The following is a 20,135-nucleotide window of genomic DNA, read 5'->3' on the forward strand; positions in this document are numbered from 1 at the left end:
AACAATTCTATAATCGGTATTGGTCATAGCCCGGAGCTGTGTGAGAAGTTTTGCAGCTTTTTCATAAACAAAATTGCTCGTATTAAATCACAGATTGTTATAAATCCATCTCAGAAGGTTTGGTATTTACCTACGAATCCTGCTAAATTTTCACATTTTCATCCTATCTCGCACTCCAAGTTGTTGAACATAGTGTCCAGTTTAAGATCTACCACTTGCTCTCTTGACGTTATGTCAACCTCGCTATTAAAGGAAGTGTTGGAGGCAATTGCTCCGAATATTATTTCCGTTGTCAATAGTTCCTTACAGACAAGGTTAGTTCTATCTTATTTTAAACAAGCAGTGGTTCATCCGCTGCTTAAGAAAGCAAATCTAGATCCAGCTGATTTTAACAATTATAGACCTATTTCGAAATTGCCATTCTTATCAAAAGTATTGGAGAAAGTTGTATTAAATCAGTTATATCCTTATTTAATTGAGAATAATATATGGATCCCTTTCAGTCAGGCTTTAGATCTAAGCATAGCACTGAATCGGCCTTGTTAAGAGTGGCAAATGACTTGTTATTATTTGTGGATTCTGGAAATTGTGCAGTCTTGGTACTGTTGGACTTAAGTGCGGCATTCGATACAGAAGATCACGGCATTCTTTTAAACAGGTTAAAAACCGAGGTTGGTATCTGTGATTCAGCCTTAGAGTGGTTTGAATCCTATTTTACTGCGAGGAGTTTCTCTGTGGATTATTGGTCAGTCTCATTCATCACCTGTTTTGGTTACTGGTGGGGTACCGCAGGGCTCCATCTTGGGTCCAATTTTGTTTGCTTTATATATGCTCCCTCTTCGTTACATTTTTTAGTTTCACAAGGTCCCATATCACATTTATGCGGATGATACCCAATTGTACATGTCAATTAAACCTGGGTCTAAGTCCTTATTCGGCTTGCTTGCTTGCGTAAACGACATCAAAAGCTGGATGGGTGATTATTTTCTTCAGTTAAATGAGAACAAGACTGAAGTCATTTTATTTGGCTCCCCTCATTTGGTCAACGCCCTGTCCTCTAGTTTAGGACCCTTGCAAAGCAGATATCCGTACTCATGTAAAGAACTTGGGTGTTGTTTTCGATTCAGAGTTAAAATTCAACAAGCAAATAAACTCTGTTGTGAGTGCTAGTTTTTTCCAACTTAGGGGTTTACGTAAACTGAAATCTTTTCTATCTTTTGGTGATTTAGAGACAGTTATTCATGCCTTCATTTCTACAAGGCTTGATTATTGTAATGCTCTGTATGCTGGTGTCAACCAGTTTTCCCTATCACGTTTACAACTGGTTCAAAATGCTGCAGCCCGCTTCTTAATGGGGAAAAAGAAGCGGGAGCATTTCACCCCTATTTTAGTACATCTGCATTGGCTACCAGTTAAATTTAGAATTGAGTACAAGGTTTTAACTTTTGTATTTAAAGCCTTGCATGGTTTGGCTCCAGTTTATATCTCAGACCTTATTTGTCCATATTCACCTCGGAGATCTCTTAGTTCTTCCTCTGAAAATCTATTAACTGTCCCTTTGTCTCTTTTGAAATCTAAAGGTGATAGAGCATTTTCTGTTTTTGTCTCTAAGCTGTGGAACTCGTTACCTCAATCTGTTAGGTTTTCATCTTCCTTATTTGGATTTAAATCATCATTGAAAACGTATCTCTTTTCTCAGGCCTTTTCATAGTTGTTGGATATGTTGGTCTTAGTGAGTTAATTTTTTCGTTTCTGTTTTTACCTGGTTTAATGTTGTTTCTTTTAAATTTTTGTTTCCCTGTATTTTTATTTTATCATTGTAGTGTGTTACTGTGAAGCACTTTGGTCAGCATTTAATGTTGTTAAAGGTGCTATATAAATAAAAATGACCTTGACCTTGACCTATAATACATTTAGCATCTTTAGCTTCAATCATTATCATATCAATAAATAAATATTGAATACCAATATGTACCGATATGGATGTATTGAAATACCAATAGGACGTCACATTAAACATCTGACAAGGACTTGAAGGGTTTGAGGTTTCGAAAATTGCTTTACATGTACACACACACGTATCGGCTATCAATCATCTTTTCATCTCAATGCACACACATTTTGACATGTCATCACATGGTTTGGCACTATGGAAGGCGCCGAAAACAACTCCCACAATTCCTGCCAAAATTGACTGAGAGGTACAGCGCACACTCTTTAATATTTGAGTAAATTATATAATGGGTCATCCGCACTGCTACACACACAAGCATAAACACATACAGATTATCAGATGATAGTATTAGACGGGCTAGCAGCCACAAAAGAGCAGGAAAGATCAATGAAGAATCTGCCTTTACACTGTATGTAAACACAATCCCCATGAGTTTACGGTTGGATTTCATTTTCCTTTACTCTTGTCATGTCACTCTTGATTTTGTCTGTTCCACAGATGAAAAACTAACAGCAGTATAATAAAAGCAGAAATATTTATCGTTAACAGAAATAAAAATGGGATTTTGCATGAAACAAACTATAAATGTGCATCACAATTTAACCAAAAAAATTAAAAGTACAGTGACTGGTGGGAGGAGGCTTCTGACTGGCATGTAAAACAGCTCAGCATGTTTATGTGATGTTTAGGGCAACACCATCTGCAACATCACAATAATCAACCAGCATGCAGCAAAGTAGCAACAGCAGATAATGGCACAGTTTTCTCCATGAAACACATAAAAAAAACAATTGGTGGTGGTATAAGACAACTGAATCTAAACAGAACAACAAAAAAAGTAATTTTCAAAAACAACAAAAATGTGATCATAAGAGGGGTCTGGTGTGATCATAAGAGGGGTCTCCTGGCAACACAGTGGAATATTCCAGCTGTACAGTTATAGTGGACACTGGTACAATCTAGACCTGCATCTAAAGCCATCATTAATCAAAGTGCTCAAGCAGACCAATTACTTCCTGCATTAAAGGTCCCTCTGAAACTGAACATTTGCACATGAAAAGACCAGGTGACTGATGGCTGTCTTCAGTCTGACAGAGAGCGAGAGGAAAACTCTGCTGCCCACACAGACTGCATTCCAGTTCAACTCTGTGATATGAGTTTGTGTAGTTACCCGTAACGGCCAAATATAGTTACAATTACATAACGGTGAAAATGTAGTGGACTTTGTTGTGAGGGCTTTACGAGTAAACTGATGGTCTGATTTGATATAACAATAACATTTGTCAAGCCAAAATGTTTTATTACTATTATTAGATTTTAGATAACTTTGTCTTACTTTACCAGCTTACAGAAGTAATTTTGGCTAAAATTATGTGCATTATGATAAGTCAACCAGGCATGCCTAAAAATGTTTCTGGTTATATGTACTATTTTGGCTTTGGATAAAGCGTCTGCTAAATGACTAAATGTACTCCAAACGTATTAACAGCATTATAGAGTTTTGAAATTAATACAGCCATAAAAATGATGTTTACTTTATATAAATAAGAGACAATCTAATCAACATACACAGAAAAAAATCTAATGACCCTTTCATAATTATAGTCAGTTTTTCTGAACTTACAATTTATATCGTTTAGGTCAAATTATCAATTTTGTTTCATTTTGTGAACAACTATCAATATTTCTCCTAATTTCAAATAAAAATATTCTTTCTATTTGCTTTCGTTAGCAGAAGATGAAAACCGTAGAAATGGTCAAAACAACAGAAAAGATGCAATACAACAGTAATATTTGTTCATGTATTTAGAATTCAAAAGTAATTTTTATGTGATAACTTTTGTCACAGTCTTCATGTCTTGTCATGCTGTCAGTCTTTCACATCGATGTTGGATGACTTTGTCACTCCTGAGGTTTAATTTTGTTGAAATTCACCAGACGTTGGACTGGAATGGCCACAATACATCCAGAAATGCTGATAAAATGCTTTGGAATGGTCTCTTATTTTTGCCTGCAGCTATATATGGGTAATATGTCATTAACATCTGTTAATTCACATTTATGAAAAAAGATCAAATATTAAAAATCTATGATATGAGTGAATTCATGTGATTCATATAGGCTACAGTAAATGTCTCTGTTGAGAAACCAATAAATCACATCTACTTTTTTGGTGAACAATCAGAATGGGCCGACTGTTTTCCAACAATTTCTCACATATGGAAATTGTTAAGCCGTGTTGCATGCAGACAACCATCTACAGGCATGCACTTCTTTATTCAAAATAGTCTAGATTCATCAAAATTAGACTAAAAGTGGGAAGAAAAACTGATGTGTATATGCACCCGTCACGAATGTGACAGAATGTTTCCTTCAAAACTTTTTCTCTCTGACTTCTTCCTAATTATTTAAAAATAAGACTCACTCTCTCTGTAAAAACATCTTTGAACTAACCAGAAATAGTCAATTAAGGTAAACGTGACCTGTCAACTACATTTCTGGACAATCCGTAAAAATGAATAATAACCCAAGCCTTACTGTGGAGCATGCGCAAGCATTTCACGCTCTGCACTTTTCCTCTGCATTTTGTGATAGGTGTGTGTGTATACGCAGGGCCATGTCATTATGGTGTCTGTCCAAAACCTTTCCCTGTATTTTTGTCTTTGGGATCAGCAGTGACAGCACTGGTTTATAGGTGTCAGAAACCTTGCCTGTTGCCATGGCAATGCCACACTGCAATACCTCGAGCGGGCAGACCGCGCTTGCTGCAGCGTCGACGCGAGAATGGTGAGTGTTGCAGGAGAAACCTGCTGAATGCTAATCAGCCCCTCCACGGTTTGTCCTTCATCAGACCAGAGAAACACTCTGGATTTACATTACCTCTCGGTTTCTCTACTCCACAACGCATACCAATATCCACAGGAAGAAACATTTTGTATTGAAGTCTACATGAGTCAAAGCTTGTCTGATCTGATGCAATGCTGTATTTTGTTGGATGCTTGCTGACAAATGTCCTTGAATGTTTTGTTTTCCAAAATCAAGATTACAAAATTGTCAAGGGCTGCCATCGAAATCTGCGATTCAGGCTAAATCTAGAAATAAACATTGTTTACACATGTATACAGTATTTAGACGTGTTTCCCCGCTAGTGTCAATGCTTGACATGTCCGATAGTATACTTTAAATAAAGAGGAGGTTTAAAATGTCTCTGTTCTGTTCTGTCATAATGGAAGTGTTCTATGCAGCAAATGTGGCCCAGTTTTTAAGGCCTGTTACTTTGAGCAAATGTCTGCAAGTTTTTAATCTGGATCAGAGGAGGCACAAATGGAACAGGTTACTTTCTTCTCAGCATGAAACTCTATCCTCAGAAGTTTTCAGCATGTGAAAATGCTGTCCACTGCACTAAAAATCTGTTTATGTTCTTCCGTTTCAGGTTCCTGACAGACTGTCCAGTGTAATTGTGTCCAGCCTCACAGCCATCACTTACAGTAATATAAATATGCTTTCCTGTGGCTCAGTGGTTAGAGCCTGGCGCTAGCAACGCCAAGGTCATGAGTTCAATCCCAGGGATTGCACATAGTCAGAAACAAAAATGTAAAGTATAATGCAATGTAAGTCGCTTTGGATAAAAGCCAAATGCATAAATGTAAATGTATTAAACGCTCACGCAGTGTTGTGTGGTTGTCAACAACACAAAAGACACACACACACTTTAGAGCTTATAAACAGCGCCACCCACAAATGCACTATGTGATTCATGGCGTAAAACGAAATTCTATAAATTCATTGCAGCTCTACAAAAAAAACCATTTAGAAAAGTCACAAGTCATCATCCAATCAACAACAGTTATGCCGAATCAAGGATGCCATAACATATTCATCTCAGCTCTCATTAAAATAACTTCCAGGCTCTTGGTAACAAATACAAACATTCCCCATCTATTCTCACTCTACTGTATGTGAGGCATAAGGTCTGCAGTAAACTACATACAGTCCAGGACGGGGAAGGAGGTGGTCAGAGAGGCTTTTCAAAGTACCCGAGAGTGATGGCAAAGTTAATGAGGCTTTTCCCAGCACCAATCAATCTGTGCTAATCTCCCTGCCTGGAGTTCTACCGGGAGGTGGCGGCCATGATTCCATCAGCGTGAGGGCAACGTCCACTCAGTCACATCAGCACTTACTGCTGCCTCAGACTTTTCTCTCTCTTTCTCTCTCTCTGCACTGTTTCCATTGACAAGGTCCTGGTGATGGAGCCAGTGCTTAAACTGGAACCCTTTCGGCCATGTTCACTGCAGAATTGAGGGTTCTATGCCGAATTAACACTGTTGCTTTTTACTTTAATATTCTTATATTGAATTTTCTCTTTATGTGGAAAATAAATTATTTTATTTACAAATGTCATATGTGTGAATTGAGTGCATTGAGTGCATTTTATAGTTTGTGGCGTGTTTTTCACGTGTTCACTACCGCTTAAAAGTTTTAAAACACTTGACTGAAATATTTCTCGTTACCTTGAAAATCTTTTTTGCCCGCTTTCACAGACAAGGCTTATGGAAAATGAATATTTAACTGAAAATAACTTGCGCTGACATATCTTAAAATATATCAGTGCCATTGTTTCGTCTAAAGATGCACACCAGTAATGTTTTTTTCTAAGGCATGTTTATAAAAGCGATACAAAAGGCATAGTCCTCGCTTTAGCTAAACCTTGTCTGTGAAACCAGGCCTAAATCTGAACATGCTTAAATGTTTGACATAACTCTTGTAGAGAAAATATTATTAGGCCAACATATTCATTTCTTTTATTATTATAACTAAACTTTTTATTTATAAAATATATTTTTGAAATGGATGACTTGGATCAAATAATGAAGACAAAGCAGCCAATAAGAGCCCACAATAGATGGGAATTCCTTCAGTATTGTTTAAAAAAGTTTTTACATAGTTTTGATTTCTTTTAAATGTTTTTAGTCATAATTTAAAACATAAATGTGACCCTGGACGGTGGACCACAAAACCAGTTACCAGCTACCAGTTTGTAGCAAACAATTCATTGTAGGGGTCGAAATGATTGATTTTTATTAAGTAGATAGGATAGGATATTAAGTAAAGTTCATGTCCCATGAAGAACTTTCCTACTGTAAATATACCAACTTTGTTTGTTTTTGTGAGTGGACGCTGCAAAATCACGAAACAAAAACGGCCGGAAACACACCAACAAACTTCACTGGCTGCTGCCTGCTCTTTGAGAATTACCCACTCAAGTTTGGTCTCTGTGTAAAGTTTAGAATTTCTGTTTTCGGGTTCATCTACTCGCCAAAACGTCATTACAGTGGTAAGCCAATAGAGAGCGTTAACAGCGCCTCTGGTGGACAACTTTAAAGACCATTTCCTCAAAATTCCAGATGTTCAAATAGTTGCATCTCGGCCAAACATTGTCCTATCCTAACAATGGAAAGCTTAATTATTCAGCTTTCAGGTGATGTATAAATCTCAATTGCGAAAAATGGACCCTTATGACACAATTTCTACAGTAACAATTCTTATTGCATAGTTTTAATGAGTTAACTATTATTATAAAAAGTGGAATAAAAAAAAGAATAAGTGTTTTAAAACTTTGACGGTAGTGTATGTACAGTATCTCAAATATGAATTAGGGCTGGGTGATATATCGTGATTCACGCTAATTATACATGTCTAAATTAATTCTGAAATCGATTCGATGTTTTATGCACAGCTCTTCCGTGAACTACGGCTGTTTGATCAGTAGGAAGTACCGCTCGTCTGCTCGATCAAAAAACACTACGAGATTGAGTCGTTTATAACATGCATTTGAAAAAGCAACACTCGTCTAAAATCATTACTATAAATCAACTTTATTATCATGAAAATACCTGAAAAGGTTTGAAGAACAGCGATAGAATATGACCACAGGCATTTCCTGGAACTAATTGTTCTTCTTCGGTTTCCCATATTCGGAGTTTCTGCGCAAGAGCGCCCTCTGGCTTTCGGATGTGGCGGCATTTAACCGTAATGGCCAATTTATGGTTCTGCGTAGGACCTACGCCGTAGCCTACACCGTAGCCTACGTACGTAGACGACGCCGTCGTGAACATTTATGGTCCTGCGTTGAGAGTATGCGTCGTACTGCAATTACACCGCCGAAACGCTAGTTGGCCCTTTGTGTTTTCACGGGTTTGCTCTTCTTCGCCGATGTTTTGTGTGTATGCTAGTGTATACAAACGACAATGGAGGCTGATCGCATCTTAATGCATCTTAATGGAGTTGGAGCTGATCGAAACAGAAAAATGTATAAAAGTCATTGAGATACTGAGAGCGAATCGTACGATATATCGCCCAGCCCTAAAATCAAATTAGCTTTAAGTTCTCTCTCCAAAAAAATGGCATAAGCCATGACCGCTTGTTGTTTTCCTTAACTGTAAGTCGCTTTTGATAAAAGCACCTGCTAAATGAATAAATATAAATGATCATTTTTGAGAAGTTATGTGCAGTAGTAACCTCTGTTTGATGCTTAAAACAGTGGAAATGTGTGAGGTTCACACACAGACATTGGTCATGTCAAACTGAAGTAAATGCAGAGCCATCTTTATGTGTGCAGCATTAAAAACACAAGTCCTAGGAAGCACAAAACAATGTTACATTAAGTTTACACAGAACCATCATCCATAACTGTACATAATTACATTTGAAAATGCCGCTAAATACATGATACATGCGAGCTGAGATGTACAACATCCAGACTATATTGAAGCCACACACTCCTCCATCTGCATGTCAGCAAGGGATGGGCTCTTCCTTTTTTCCTACCAATTGTGCCAATGCCCCACAATTTAGCTGGCCTACGTCCCCACCACCACGAATATAGGGGCGGGGTAGGGCATCTCATTTCCTGAACCCAAAATAACACAGATGGCAACGAAACATTGGCTGGTACATAATCCTGAACGACCCCAACACCACATGAATATGATTGACTTCAGATTGATTAACCATTAGGGCCAGAAAATGGAAATCTGCTTCATCGTTACACATCACATTAATAATAAGCAAGAAAACTCGCCTCCAAGCTGTACTCTTCCACAGTTCTCTTCAGGGGATCCACAATCTGCCAGCAAATGAGAATGCACAAATCAATCAGCAACATCCCACCCACGATGATAAAGAGCTTCTGGTCCTTGATGATCTGGAAAAGAAAAGTGAGAGAAGAGGTGATTAGAGAGTGAGAAAGAGAGCGAGACAGCCAGGACCCATCAATGGGCAGCTCACTCGATTCAAAAGCGTCCTGCATTCTGAACCTTTGTGGATGAAAGTGCCGTTCCCGTTTGATCTATTTTTCTTCTATTTAACAGCGTTTGACCTGAACAGTGCCCATATCAAAGGAAAGGTCACGGCGAGAAGGCCTGCATGTATTCTGGAGGATGCAGATGGGTGAAACGCACAGATGCTTTCTTTGCACCAAGCGTGTGATTCATAGCGTTTTTGATTTATTGACATTTGACGGCCCAAAAAAAACACAGACCACAACTTGTGTATCTCTAGAAGTACTGCATCGTGAGGCGGCGAGCTGACACATTTCAAAGGTCCAAAAGGTCTCCGAACACCCACAAGATGTTTGTGGTTTTCTCTTCGACTACTGAATGTCTGGATAATTCCTTCAGAATGAAAACTCTTCATCCTCTATCGAATCGAGGTTGATGGTTCTATTAAATGGCCGGACACTTGAAATGACACAGGATCATGACACCTCACAATGCATTAACACAATCACCGCAAGTAATGTCTGGCCACATGACAGCTGCGCTTCACTTTATTGGAAGAAATCTCCTTTTAGCGCAGGAAACCGAAGGTGATGATAGATCTAAAACTAACAGTAATCCCAAAATCCCAACCTTCACATTTTTAGTGCTACAAGAACAAGCTTAAAATACTTTTATGATCCTCAGAAGACTTAGGTTTGAGGTCACTGTTTGCAAACACTATTTCACAGCAAAACATGCATTTTACTGATTTAAATCAGCTCATCGTAGAGTGTCGTGAATCCGTAACTTAACTCTCTATCGCCATCTCTGTTTGAAACAGCAATTTGCAGGTTACGTTACGTACTTATCGCTGCGAATGCTCAAATGATGTCAAATTGTTTAATGACGTCAAACTGACATTTCCTGCAAAATAAATTATAAACTGTTTATGCCTGTGATGTTAATTTTAGGGGTGGAATTAGGGGAGGGGCTTCAGTATTGCTTTCTTCTAAAAATATGTGCATACGAATTAGCCACCTCGTAAAATAGTTATGAATGCCCGTGAGATCATGTTGGATTTTTTATGTACTCTTTTTTTGTTAATTATAAAATTATGGACTGCAGCTTTAAAAATTGTTAACAAAATTTGCAGATTTAAATATTATCAGACCATACATCTACAATGGTGTAAGTTCATTCAAGTGCATTTTACAGAATTGAATCAGGTGGACTAATGCTGTAATCCCTGCGAAGTACCATCCACCCCTATCTTCTTTAGACGGTTTCAAAGCAACAACATAAACAGACGTTACTGCGCATGCAAGCTTTTGTGGCCCGAACTTCCGGTACACGTCCGGAAAGAATAGAGTCCCTGTAGATTATTTCTGATAACAAGCAAAATAAATAAATAACATTACAAGTATGTCTTTCTAGCCAGTAATATTGCGACAAAGTTACATGACTCATTCTATTATACAATAAAATATGAATAGAAATTCATATTAATATAAATAAAATATAAATAGTTATATTATTAGCAACTAACAAAGAGCGGAAGTTAACTTCGGGCCAGGCGCATGCGTCTGATGAAACCGTCTATATTGGTTCAGCCAAACAGAAGTCCCGCCCCAACTCATACCATTTTTCTGAGCTAGAATGTGACACGTCAGACTCATTAGACAGACAGCAAGGTTCTGAAAGCACCATAGAGCCTAACACTCAATGACAAATAGCTTACTTAAAGATGTTTATGCACATTAAACCGGAAACAAAGAAACAGCCTTTAACACAATTACACACTTCACCTTTAATGCTTCTCATCAGGAGCTTTTAAACCAATACCATTTGGTTTTAAGAGCTAATAGCTCTGTTTAAGCTCTCTTCCTTTCAGTTTAAATTGCACACTGTTTGTAAAAGATTATTGCTTCAGGTCTACAAGAGCACGCGGTGCATTAGTGTCAGACTGTGTTTGTGCTCTCTCTAAGTTATGCATAACATCATGTGGTTGTGTCTGACTGAATTTACAAAAGCAATCTATTTGTTAAACAATAAACAATGATTTTTATAATGCACATGTACATCTGCCTCGTATACAAATACATGAAATAAAAATAAACCAAATGCATTCAATTGTCATGGAGCATGCCCTATATGTGTATGTGAGTGTGCTTGTGTGTGTGTGTCTGCTCCATCTCTCTCTCTTCTTGGATCGCAGATTTAAATCTGGCAGAGACATACTCGCTGTCCTCCACCGTGATTGACACAGTGCCCACTCGCCCCGAGGCAGGGTGAGACTGTAGCAGACCCCTCGGACCGCTGGACCCGCATTGAACGCTGGATGATTTGCGACGGCAGTCCTAGGAGTCATAGTGCTAGACTGCTTCTCAGCTTGATGAAGAGATGGCACGCCCACGTACACACTCACAAAACACCGGCCTGACAGCAGCCATCGCTTTAGACTGCCAAAACCCAGCAGTCCATCACTGTGTGAAGCGGGAGTCGGGTCAGCAGCAGCTTCCGGAACACTGAAGGGCCGGAGGGAATTAAACCCTGAGCCCGGGCTTTACCTGTCTCTGGATGTATTTATATACAGGTATGCACGTAACTGTGAAGACTGCGAAAGTAACATTGAGGAGAACACAACCAGGAAATTGATATGCATTGTTTCAGGTTGGAATTACATTACATATTCCTATTCAAGAGGCCAAATAATGTAGTTTATCACTAAGTTTTGAATTAACTTAGCATTGCATGCAACGTTTAGTACTGTTTAGTACTGATTAATTGTGTGTAATGATTCTATTATTGTTGCGTTTATTCTTACGTCTTGTTATGGCAAATTTCTTTTACTTCTTTACTTTCTTTACACAGCATCAGCAGTGATTTTGATTGAAGAAGTACAGTACAATAAAGATCTATAAATAACGATTGTAGCCACCCATCATTCACAGTATTGTCATAGAGTATAGGCTACTGCCACACTAACCACATTCATATGCTGCACTGAAAAAAAAGAAAACCAGGGAGAGAGTGGAGTGTGTGTGTACACTGTACAGTATATATGAATCTGTGTTAAAAAGTGCTTGGTGTGTGTGTGAGTTTGCATAAACAAGCCCGCTGCATTTCTCCCAACAGCAGCGTGATGTATTTTCTCTCTGAGGAGGGACGGAGAAAATAGACTTGTGATGTCTAGCGGAGCAGGAAGACACTGTTCTTTATAAGAGATCAGACATTTATTGGTTAGTACCGGCGGTGCTGCTTGATTCTGGATGTGTCAGGAAATGGTGCATGAACATAGCAAACTGACCCAAGTATAAGCATATTTCAATATTTGAGCTTTTTAGCAGCTGAAAAATGACAGAACTGATTGCTCAGAGGCTTTCCTGTGATGTGTTTAGTGTGGAATAAACTGACCAATATAGCTTTTCAACGGCAAAGCAGTACATATAATGCTAATGGGTCAATAACGTATAACGACGACTTTTGTAATCGGTCGGCGGGTGGACACCGTGTATCACCGGGGACACCGACTATCGCAACAAGCCTAGTGTGACCAAAAATTCCAATAATTGTATTCAATTCAAAATAAAATATATCTAATTTTTGTGGCTGAGAAATTAATTTTTGATACAGTATGCTTAAGTGAATGGTGTTTTTAAAACATTTATATCAGTTGTATGCAATTTTTAGGAAAAAGAAGTTTGTTAATTTTGTTAATTTAAGAAGACAAAATTATGGAACAAAATGTGAGATGATTACTTACCAAAACACAAAGAAATGCAAATACTTTGTTTCTAAACACTTAACTAAGATTTAAAGATACTAAAGATTTATATAAAAATGTTAAGCATGTCTAGGAAATGAACTAACTTTTTTAAGGCTATGGACAATTTATAGATGAAAAACATTAAAATCATTTTAATTCAAAATTTTAATCTGCATTTATGGGTACAGCGCATTCTTAATAAGAACTGCAATAGATATCATTTTTTATTTGCATTTTAAAATTGGCATGTCGAAAATCCTTATACGTCATTGACCCTTATATAGCCTATACACAACGACCTTACATATCACCCATTTCTCCCAGTACTCCTGCTAGAACCCCAAAAGCCTTTGTGTACCATGCGACTATGGGTAAACACAACTTTGTACTCTCATGCAAGATCATAAAACAAAAATCTGTAATTCACTTCCTGTTAATACCAATTTCAATAGCAGCAGTTAGCACACACACACATAAAGGGCTGGATGAGAAGACGGCTATCACTACCCCCTCTGGCATTCAGCAGACATTTCTTATTAAAAAAACGGTTTAAAAATAACAGCTTTGAGCACACATACAGTAGCTTACCTTTTTCTTCATCTTTACGTTCTTGAAGATGGCGTGCACTCTCCAGGTCTTTGCAAACATTGCACCAAAAGCTGTTGTGTAACCCACAATAAGGATCCAAGTACGGACCTAAAACATCAAATGTGAAAGTGAAACAAGTTGTTTATAGTTGTAAAAGCTCTTAGAATTTAGAAACAAAACGCAAGATCTGCCCATAACACTAGTCTATAGAATACAAAGCGGTAGAAACATAAAAATGAATTATCCCTGCTTCACTATCAGAAAGTAAATTGGGTGTCGGGAACTTATTATAGGATTATTTTTGTGCCAATAAAAATGAACGCAAACTTTAAAAAACGAACAAAAATATACAATGAGAAACAAACAAACACTTTGATAATGAAAACAATAAGCTCAATTGCAAGAATGTGACATGATTTTCAAATAAACTGCAGTTTCGTTTTTGCAAATAATCGTTTTTGAATTCTCTGCTAGATTTTTAATTTGCGCTTTCATAGTTTTCGTTTACGCTTCTCAAGTTTTCGTTTGCATTTCTGGCACAAATCTCAAGTGTGGGCGGGACTTATGACCGCTTAAAAAATGTATAGACCGATTTATAAAAAAATGTATATTTAATTTATGTCACTATTTATGTGTATTGTTATTTTACTGTATAATAATTGTATTAAATGAACGATTTGTTGAATGGGTCCTGTAGTTCGGTCGCATTTAAAATCACCATGAAACGAAAGTTGCGATTGACTTTTTTTCCATATCGTGACGTATATCCGAGTGAAATGGCTTCTGAAATTTGAAATGTAGGGCGGGGCTTTATTTTGCCTTTCCCTTTTTGATTGGTCTGTTGTAAGTTGGGCCTGGAGGGGAGGGCTTAAAATGCCTGGCCATTGGACAGTCAGTATAGTCTTACCTCTTTTTTGTTGCTGACGTCATGTGGTGAAGAGTTGTTGTTGAGAGGTGGAGAGGAGCTTGATGTTTTCACTTAAAGATTACAAGTGCAGATGAATTTTGAAAATAATGGTGTGCACGGATAAATCATTTATAATAATCACTGCAAACACTGTGTAAAACACTTAGAATGTTCCTGATTGTTTGATTTCATGGTGACTTTAAACAAACCGTACTGTACATTGACATCAGCTTGATATCAGAGTCTAAATTCAAATTATTGGAGAGACAAGTTTAGCCAAGTAACGGTTCTTATCGGTTTCTTTTGATTGTTATCAGAAATAATGATCTCGGTTATGACTGTAACCTCTGTTCCCTTTCTGTCGGTCTCTTGATGTTGTGTCGAGACAGAATGGGGTTTGGACTTGAGAACCTATCATCTCTGATTGTACTTTTAAAATGCCAATGAACTTGGCGAATGGCATGGCATGCCAGTCTCCGCCCCATGCATACGGGTATAAGAGGAAGATGGTGTGCCCATTCATTCACCATTAGGGCTGAGGAACCTGAGAGGCATCTCCCGGTCGCTGCAGCGGACGGTGAAGCGTTGTGGCATGAAGGACACAACGTCTCGCTCCCTCCATCAGGGAACAGAGGTTACAGTCATAACCGAGACATTCCCTTTTTGTCTGTCTCTCAACCGGAGACGCCCAGGGGAAGTCGCACACAAGAGGATGAGTCCGCTGCTTTGCGTCGTAGAAAGTCCAGTAGAGAGATTCAGAGAGATAACGCTCAGCATTTAATGCCTCACAGGTTCCGAAGAACAAAAGGTGAATGAATGGGCACACCATCTTCCTCTTATACCCGTATGCATGGGGCGGAGACTGGCATGCCATGCCATTCGCCAAGTTCATTGGCATTTTAAAAGTACAATCAGAGATGATAGGTTCTCAAGTCCAAACCCCATTCTGTCTCGACACAACTTCGAGAAACCAACAGAAAGGGAACTGCAGGCACTCTATTGTTTGTGAATGTGTACCGGAAGTTCAGTTGGGGTCACAATAGTGTGGATGCGCAGTAACGTTTGTTTATGTTGTTAAGATGAAACCGTCTATACAGGTTACAGGTTTGGAACAACTAGAGGGTGAGTAAATGATGACAGATTTTCATTTTTGGGCAAACTACCCCTTTAATTACAATAAAAATATGGTATGCCTATAAAAAAATTACTGTAAGAGGCTAATGTTAGGTTTCGATTGTGAAAACGTATTCTTTATAGTGGGGCATGTTGTCACAAACTTATCCTGAGAAAAACTAACTGGAGTAAGAATGTGACAATTATCCCCGGGCTCCCCACTGTATAACACAATCCTCCTTGCATCAGAATAAGCTATTACTCACAGTGCAGAGGGTCTCAAATTCCTTGTCCGACACAAAGGATCCGTCCAGACCGAAGAGAAAGATGGAGGCGTACGACAGCATCCCTCCCAAAATGATTAGATTGTTCATATAAGGACTTGACATTTTGATCAGCCTGCAGATAAAGCACACAGCTGATGCATGAAATATTCACATTGAATTCATAATTAAGTACTGCTATTAAATTTGCATCTATGCCCATGAATGTCCTGTGTCATATTAGTGATACTGTCTCAAGCCTTAGTGAATGGTGTTGAACAGTGACCCATTTTTGTTACATCTCTTACTCCTGTTTGATCTCAAAGCACTTTTTTCTTAGACGTTGCTGTTTCATTGCTTAGGAGCCATAGTGGAATTCTCTGTTATGCTTCTTTTAAGTATCAACTTTTTTCTTATGAGGAGATATTCAAAAGAATCAAATAAGACTGACCTGTGGTTGCGGTTCTTGATGTTGAAGAAGAGGAAGGCTCCTGCCATCAGCATGCCCAGTATTGTGATGGTGGACAGGATGCTGTAGAGGGGGACGTTTATTTGCCGGCGCTGCAGACGCACAAACGTCCGATCCTTTGGCGGTTCAACACCTTAAAGAGAATTACGACATTTCACAGTCATCATCCACTGCAGTAATTTCTGAAAAGGCCTTGAATAATTTCTAGAAAGACACTCCCCTTTCATTCAAATGACTGAGGCTTTAAAATGCCATGCCAGCCACAGACTGGATATATGGGGTTGTGTAGTCACTAATGTGACATATTAGGTCAATTTCAGCACAAGGTTATATAATATTGTTTGTGGACGTGTTTAGTGTGTATGTGGTGGTGATGTAAGATGCGATTAGATCTTCCATCATAATGAGAAGTTGGAGAAAAGAAAAGTCCACCACTTAAATCAAATGAGTCACCAAACTGAGTTTGTGTGATTGACTTAAACCAACTCAAAGACCTGAGGACCTGTTTAAGATGCGACTGGGATGCTTTAGTGCCTTAACTTTTCTGGACTATAGCTGATAGTACAGATTCTTATGAACTTATGAGTTTAGAATACTTTGCAAATATACCTCTGTTGCGGTTGGGGTTTGTGTTTCTCTTTGTGCGTATGACTGGACGATATACTGTACGAAATTAAAAGGAAATAGACCATTTTATTAAGTTAAATGATTGTCTCAGTGTGTTTGCATTTGCTTAGAAATGCTTTAAAAAGATGTTTAGTAAAGAGAAAACTGAATGCTTCATAGACAATTTGAGAACTTTTTATAATGTTCTCAAACTCATGTGTCAAGAAAGGTGCATGAAACTCTTTAATTAAACGTAATAGCCAATAAAACATGTTCAATAAATGTCTTCTGCTCAGATTATTCTGTCTGAATCTATTCATCTCTTAAAGGAACAGTTCACCCAAAAATAAAAATTCGGTCGTCGTTTACTCATCCTCGAATTGTTTCAAATGTGTATAAATGTCTTTGTTTTGATGAACACAGAGAAAGATATTTGGATGAATGCTTGTAACCAAACAGTTCTTGGCCACCATTGACTACCATAGTAGGAAAAATGACAATGGTAGTCAAAAGTGCCCCAGAACTGTTTGCTTTCCTACATTCTTCAAAATATCGTCTTTTGTGTTCACCAGAACAAAACGTTTTTTCCTTCTATGGTAGTCAACTGTTTCTTTCTACAAGCATTCTTTCAAATATCCTTCTGTGAAATGTATACAGATTTGGAACAACTTGAGGGTGCCCAGAGGAAAGGACAATCAAATAAGAGATCTCCTCCTCATCTCACATCTTTCTCCTAGACAGAAATTAGATCAAATGAACTTCAAATTGAGACATAAGGTTAAGTCTCCTGCTTCTCACATGTTTCTCCTGAGACAAAAAATGTCATTCTCTCATGGTTGTCTCTACTGAAATTTAGAAGAGATCTCCATAGCATCTCACACTGTGCTCAGACTTTTCTCCTTAGCTAGAGACTCTAACATTCTCACATTTGTCTCCTCTAAAGTTTCATAAGAGATCTCTGTAACATCTCACACTGTGCTCAGACTTTTCTCCTTAGCTAGACACTTTAACATTCTCACAATTTGTTTCTCCTAAGGATTTTTAGGAGAACTATCTGATAAACTGCTGACAGTTAATCAAGAAACATAGGAGAATCACAACGATGTCTCCTGAGCTTAGAAAAAGCGACCAATGAGCAAAACATTTTTCCTCTGGGTGAGTAAATGATGACAGACTTTAAATTTTTGGGTGGACAATTCCTTTAACAAGTTCTATAGGAGAAAACAAAAGACAGTACTGTACAATGATAACAATTTTACTTCAAGCTCTCAACACCTGTTTTTTTTCTCAAACTCAGAATATTTGAAGCGATAAATATCCAGGGATTGAAAAAAACAAAAACAAAGCATGTCAATGTGTGCAAACAGAGAAAAAATATCTCTTGAATAATTCAGATGACCACACTTGGAACAAAACATTGGCAGTCATATGAACCTCCTGCCTCTTTCTCAGTCATACGCTGACCTACAAACACACACAAACAGGGTTTTCCCTACCTTGGAACCTGATGGTGTGGTTGATGAGGTCCAGTACATCTGCGATGGCGTTGTACTCACCCACCTTCACCTCCTGACCCTCTGTGAAAAACAGCAAAAAACTGTGATAAGACCTTTGTGCTTCAAACCGGAGGTCGCCAGAGAGAAAGAAAACAACAGCAAATTTAGTTTCCGCGTGGCGACTACAAAACCAGACCAACATGTTGTAATTTGCCATGTTCCTCGGTGTATGATTTTGAACTTTCTCTAGCCATCTAAACTAGTAAGTAAATTACAACTTTGTGCATTTGCACATCAATTAAAAGGCACGTGATTAATGAGAGTCGCTTTTCTCAGAAAACAAACATAATACTGCTAGTTCGCTGACAGGGATGCAATAAAAACCAAAATAAAATAAAGAGAGCTACCGCATGTTCGTTCGGTGGTGCATATTGAGGTTATGTGTCCATAGATGCACTAAAATAACTTAGTGTCAATAAATCCCAAGCAGAACCAGATTTACTCTCTGAGGCCTCATTCAAAGCAAGCCAATTCCAAAAGCCATCTCAAACCTCAATATCTCTCCCCTGTGGACGCTTCGAGACTGCCTGTGTATTGACTGTCACAAAGGGCCAAATGCATCCTATTTAGGATGAAAACTCACTTAAAAGACAGTGAACATGGGAAGATGGGATATTTATCATTTAACTCCTGGAAGTGTTTTCTAGGATGATAATACTAAGAATCTTTTCTCCATCTCTGAACCGAAATGCGATTCTGTGCCAAGGGATATTCTGCAATCTGCTCGGTGTAAAACAGAAGGACAGGGTGAACACCTTTTATGGTAAATGCCAATAACAAAAAATACAAGATGTATTAATAGAACGTCGTGCTGCTGAATGGCAGAAAACTACTGCAATATTCTTTCCTTTTCAGATGCATTGCAAAGGGCTTAAAAGGCCCAAATACGAACAGAAATGATGGACTAGCTGTGTTGGGCTTAACAGACAGTCAATGTAAACTGTCAAAGTTCTACATGCATATTTTGTTTTAAATGCATACTTTTAGAAGCACACTCACATATAGATGACACATCTAGAAGCTATTAAACATTCAACCAACAAATGTTTGATTTTAATAGCTAGCTTACTTCACTCTGGCTCATCCATAAAACAGATGAACTGAGGAGATCATTACATCAGTCCCTTGATATACTCTGTACCTCTGCTAAATGTTTCATTAACTTCCACTTTTTTATGCCTGTGTATTCGTGGTGAATGACTTCTTCTAACAAACATGTTCTTATCGGGTGATTGAAGCAAGTTACAGGTGTTAAGCACCCAGTATCAATCCAAATAATGTTACGCAATGTTATGAGACATACAATGTAATGAGTCACTTATGATCACAGCTCATGACAGTTCATGGCTGACCGCCAATTGGATAAGCGAATGAAGTAATTCATTGTCCAAACATGAAGGTATACCAATAATGTTTTACATCTATAAAATGATCCATGGTCACACATTCCATGTTCAGTATATGATGGACTTTGGATGTTGATGAATAAGGTACTCGAGCAATGCAACTTTCATGAAGTAAAATCACTTCTGCTGGAAAAATTTGCCTTTGGGTGCAGCGGTAAGCTGTGCTTTAGCACGTATAAAGCACAGCTATTGACCAATCAGAATCAAGAACTGAAACTAACCGTTTTATATATGGTATCAGTGGCAAC

At 38.1% G+C, this 20,135-nt stretch overlaps 1 protein-coding gene across 1 annotated transcript in view; it reads right to left on the minus strand.

Annotated features, from left to right (window-relative positions):
- The window catches only part of gabbr2 (gamma-aminobutyric acid (GABA) B receptor, 2), a 179,716-nt gene that overhangs the window by 34,091 nt on the left and 125,490 nt on the right, over positions 1–20,135 (minus strand). Inside the window, exons 9-13 of the mRNA XM_057354280.1 lie at positions 18,422–18,502; positions 16,302–16,452; positions 15,854–15,986; positions 13,568–13,675; positions 9,036–9,158 (exon numbers count right to left, since the gene is read on the minus strand). Coding sequence (XP_057210263.1) covers positions 9,036–9,158; positions 13,568–13,675; positions 15,854–15,986; positions 16,302–16,452; positions 18,422–18,502 — 596 coding nt within the window. The remainder of the gene's footprint in view (positions 1–9,035; positions 9,159–13,567; positions 13,676–15,853; positions 15,987–16,301; positions 16,453–18,421; positions 18,503–20,135) is intronic.

Source organism: Triplophysa rosa, linkage group LG16, assembly GCF_024868665.1.
Source record: "Triplophysa rosa linkage group LG16, Trosa_1v2, whole genome shotgun sequence".
Lineage (NCBI taxonomy): Eukaryota > Metazoa > Chordata > Actinopteri > Cypriniformes > Nemacheilidae > Triplophysa > Triplophysa rosa.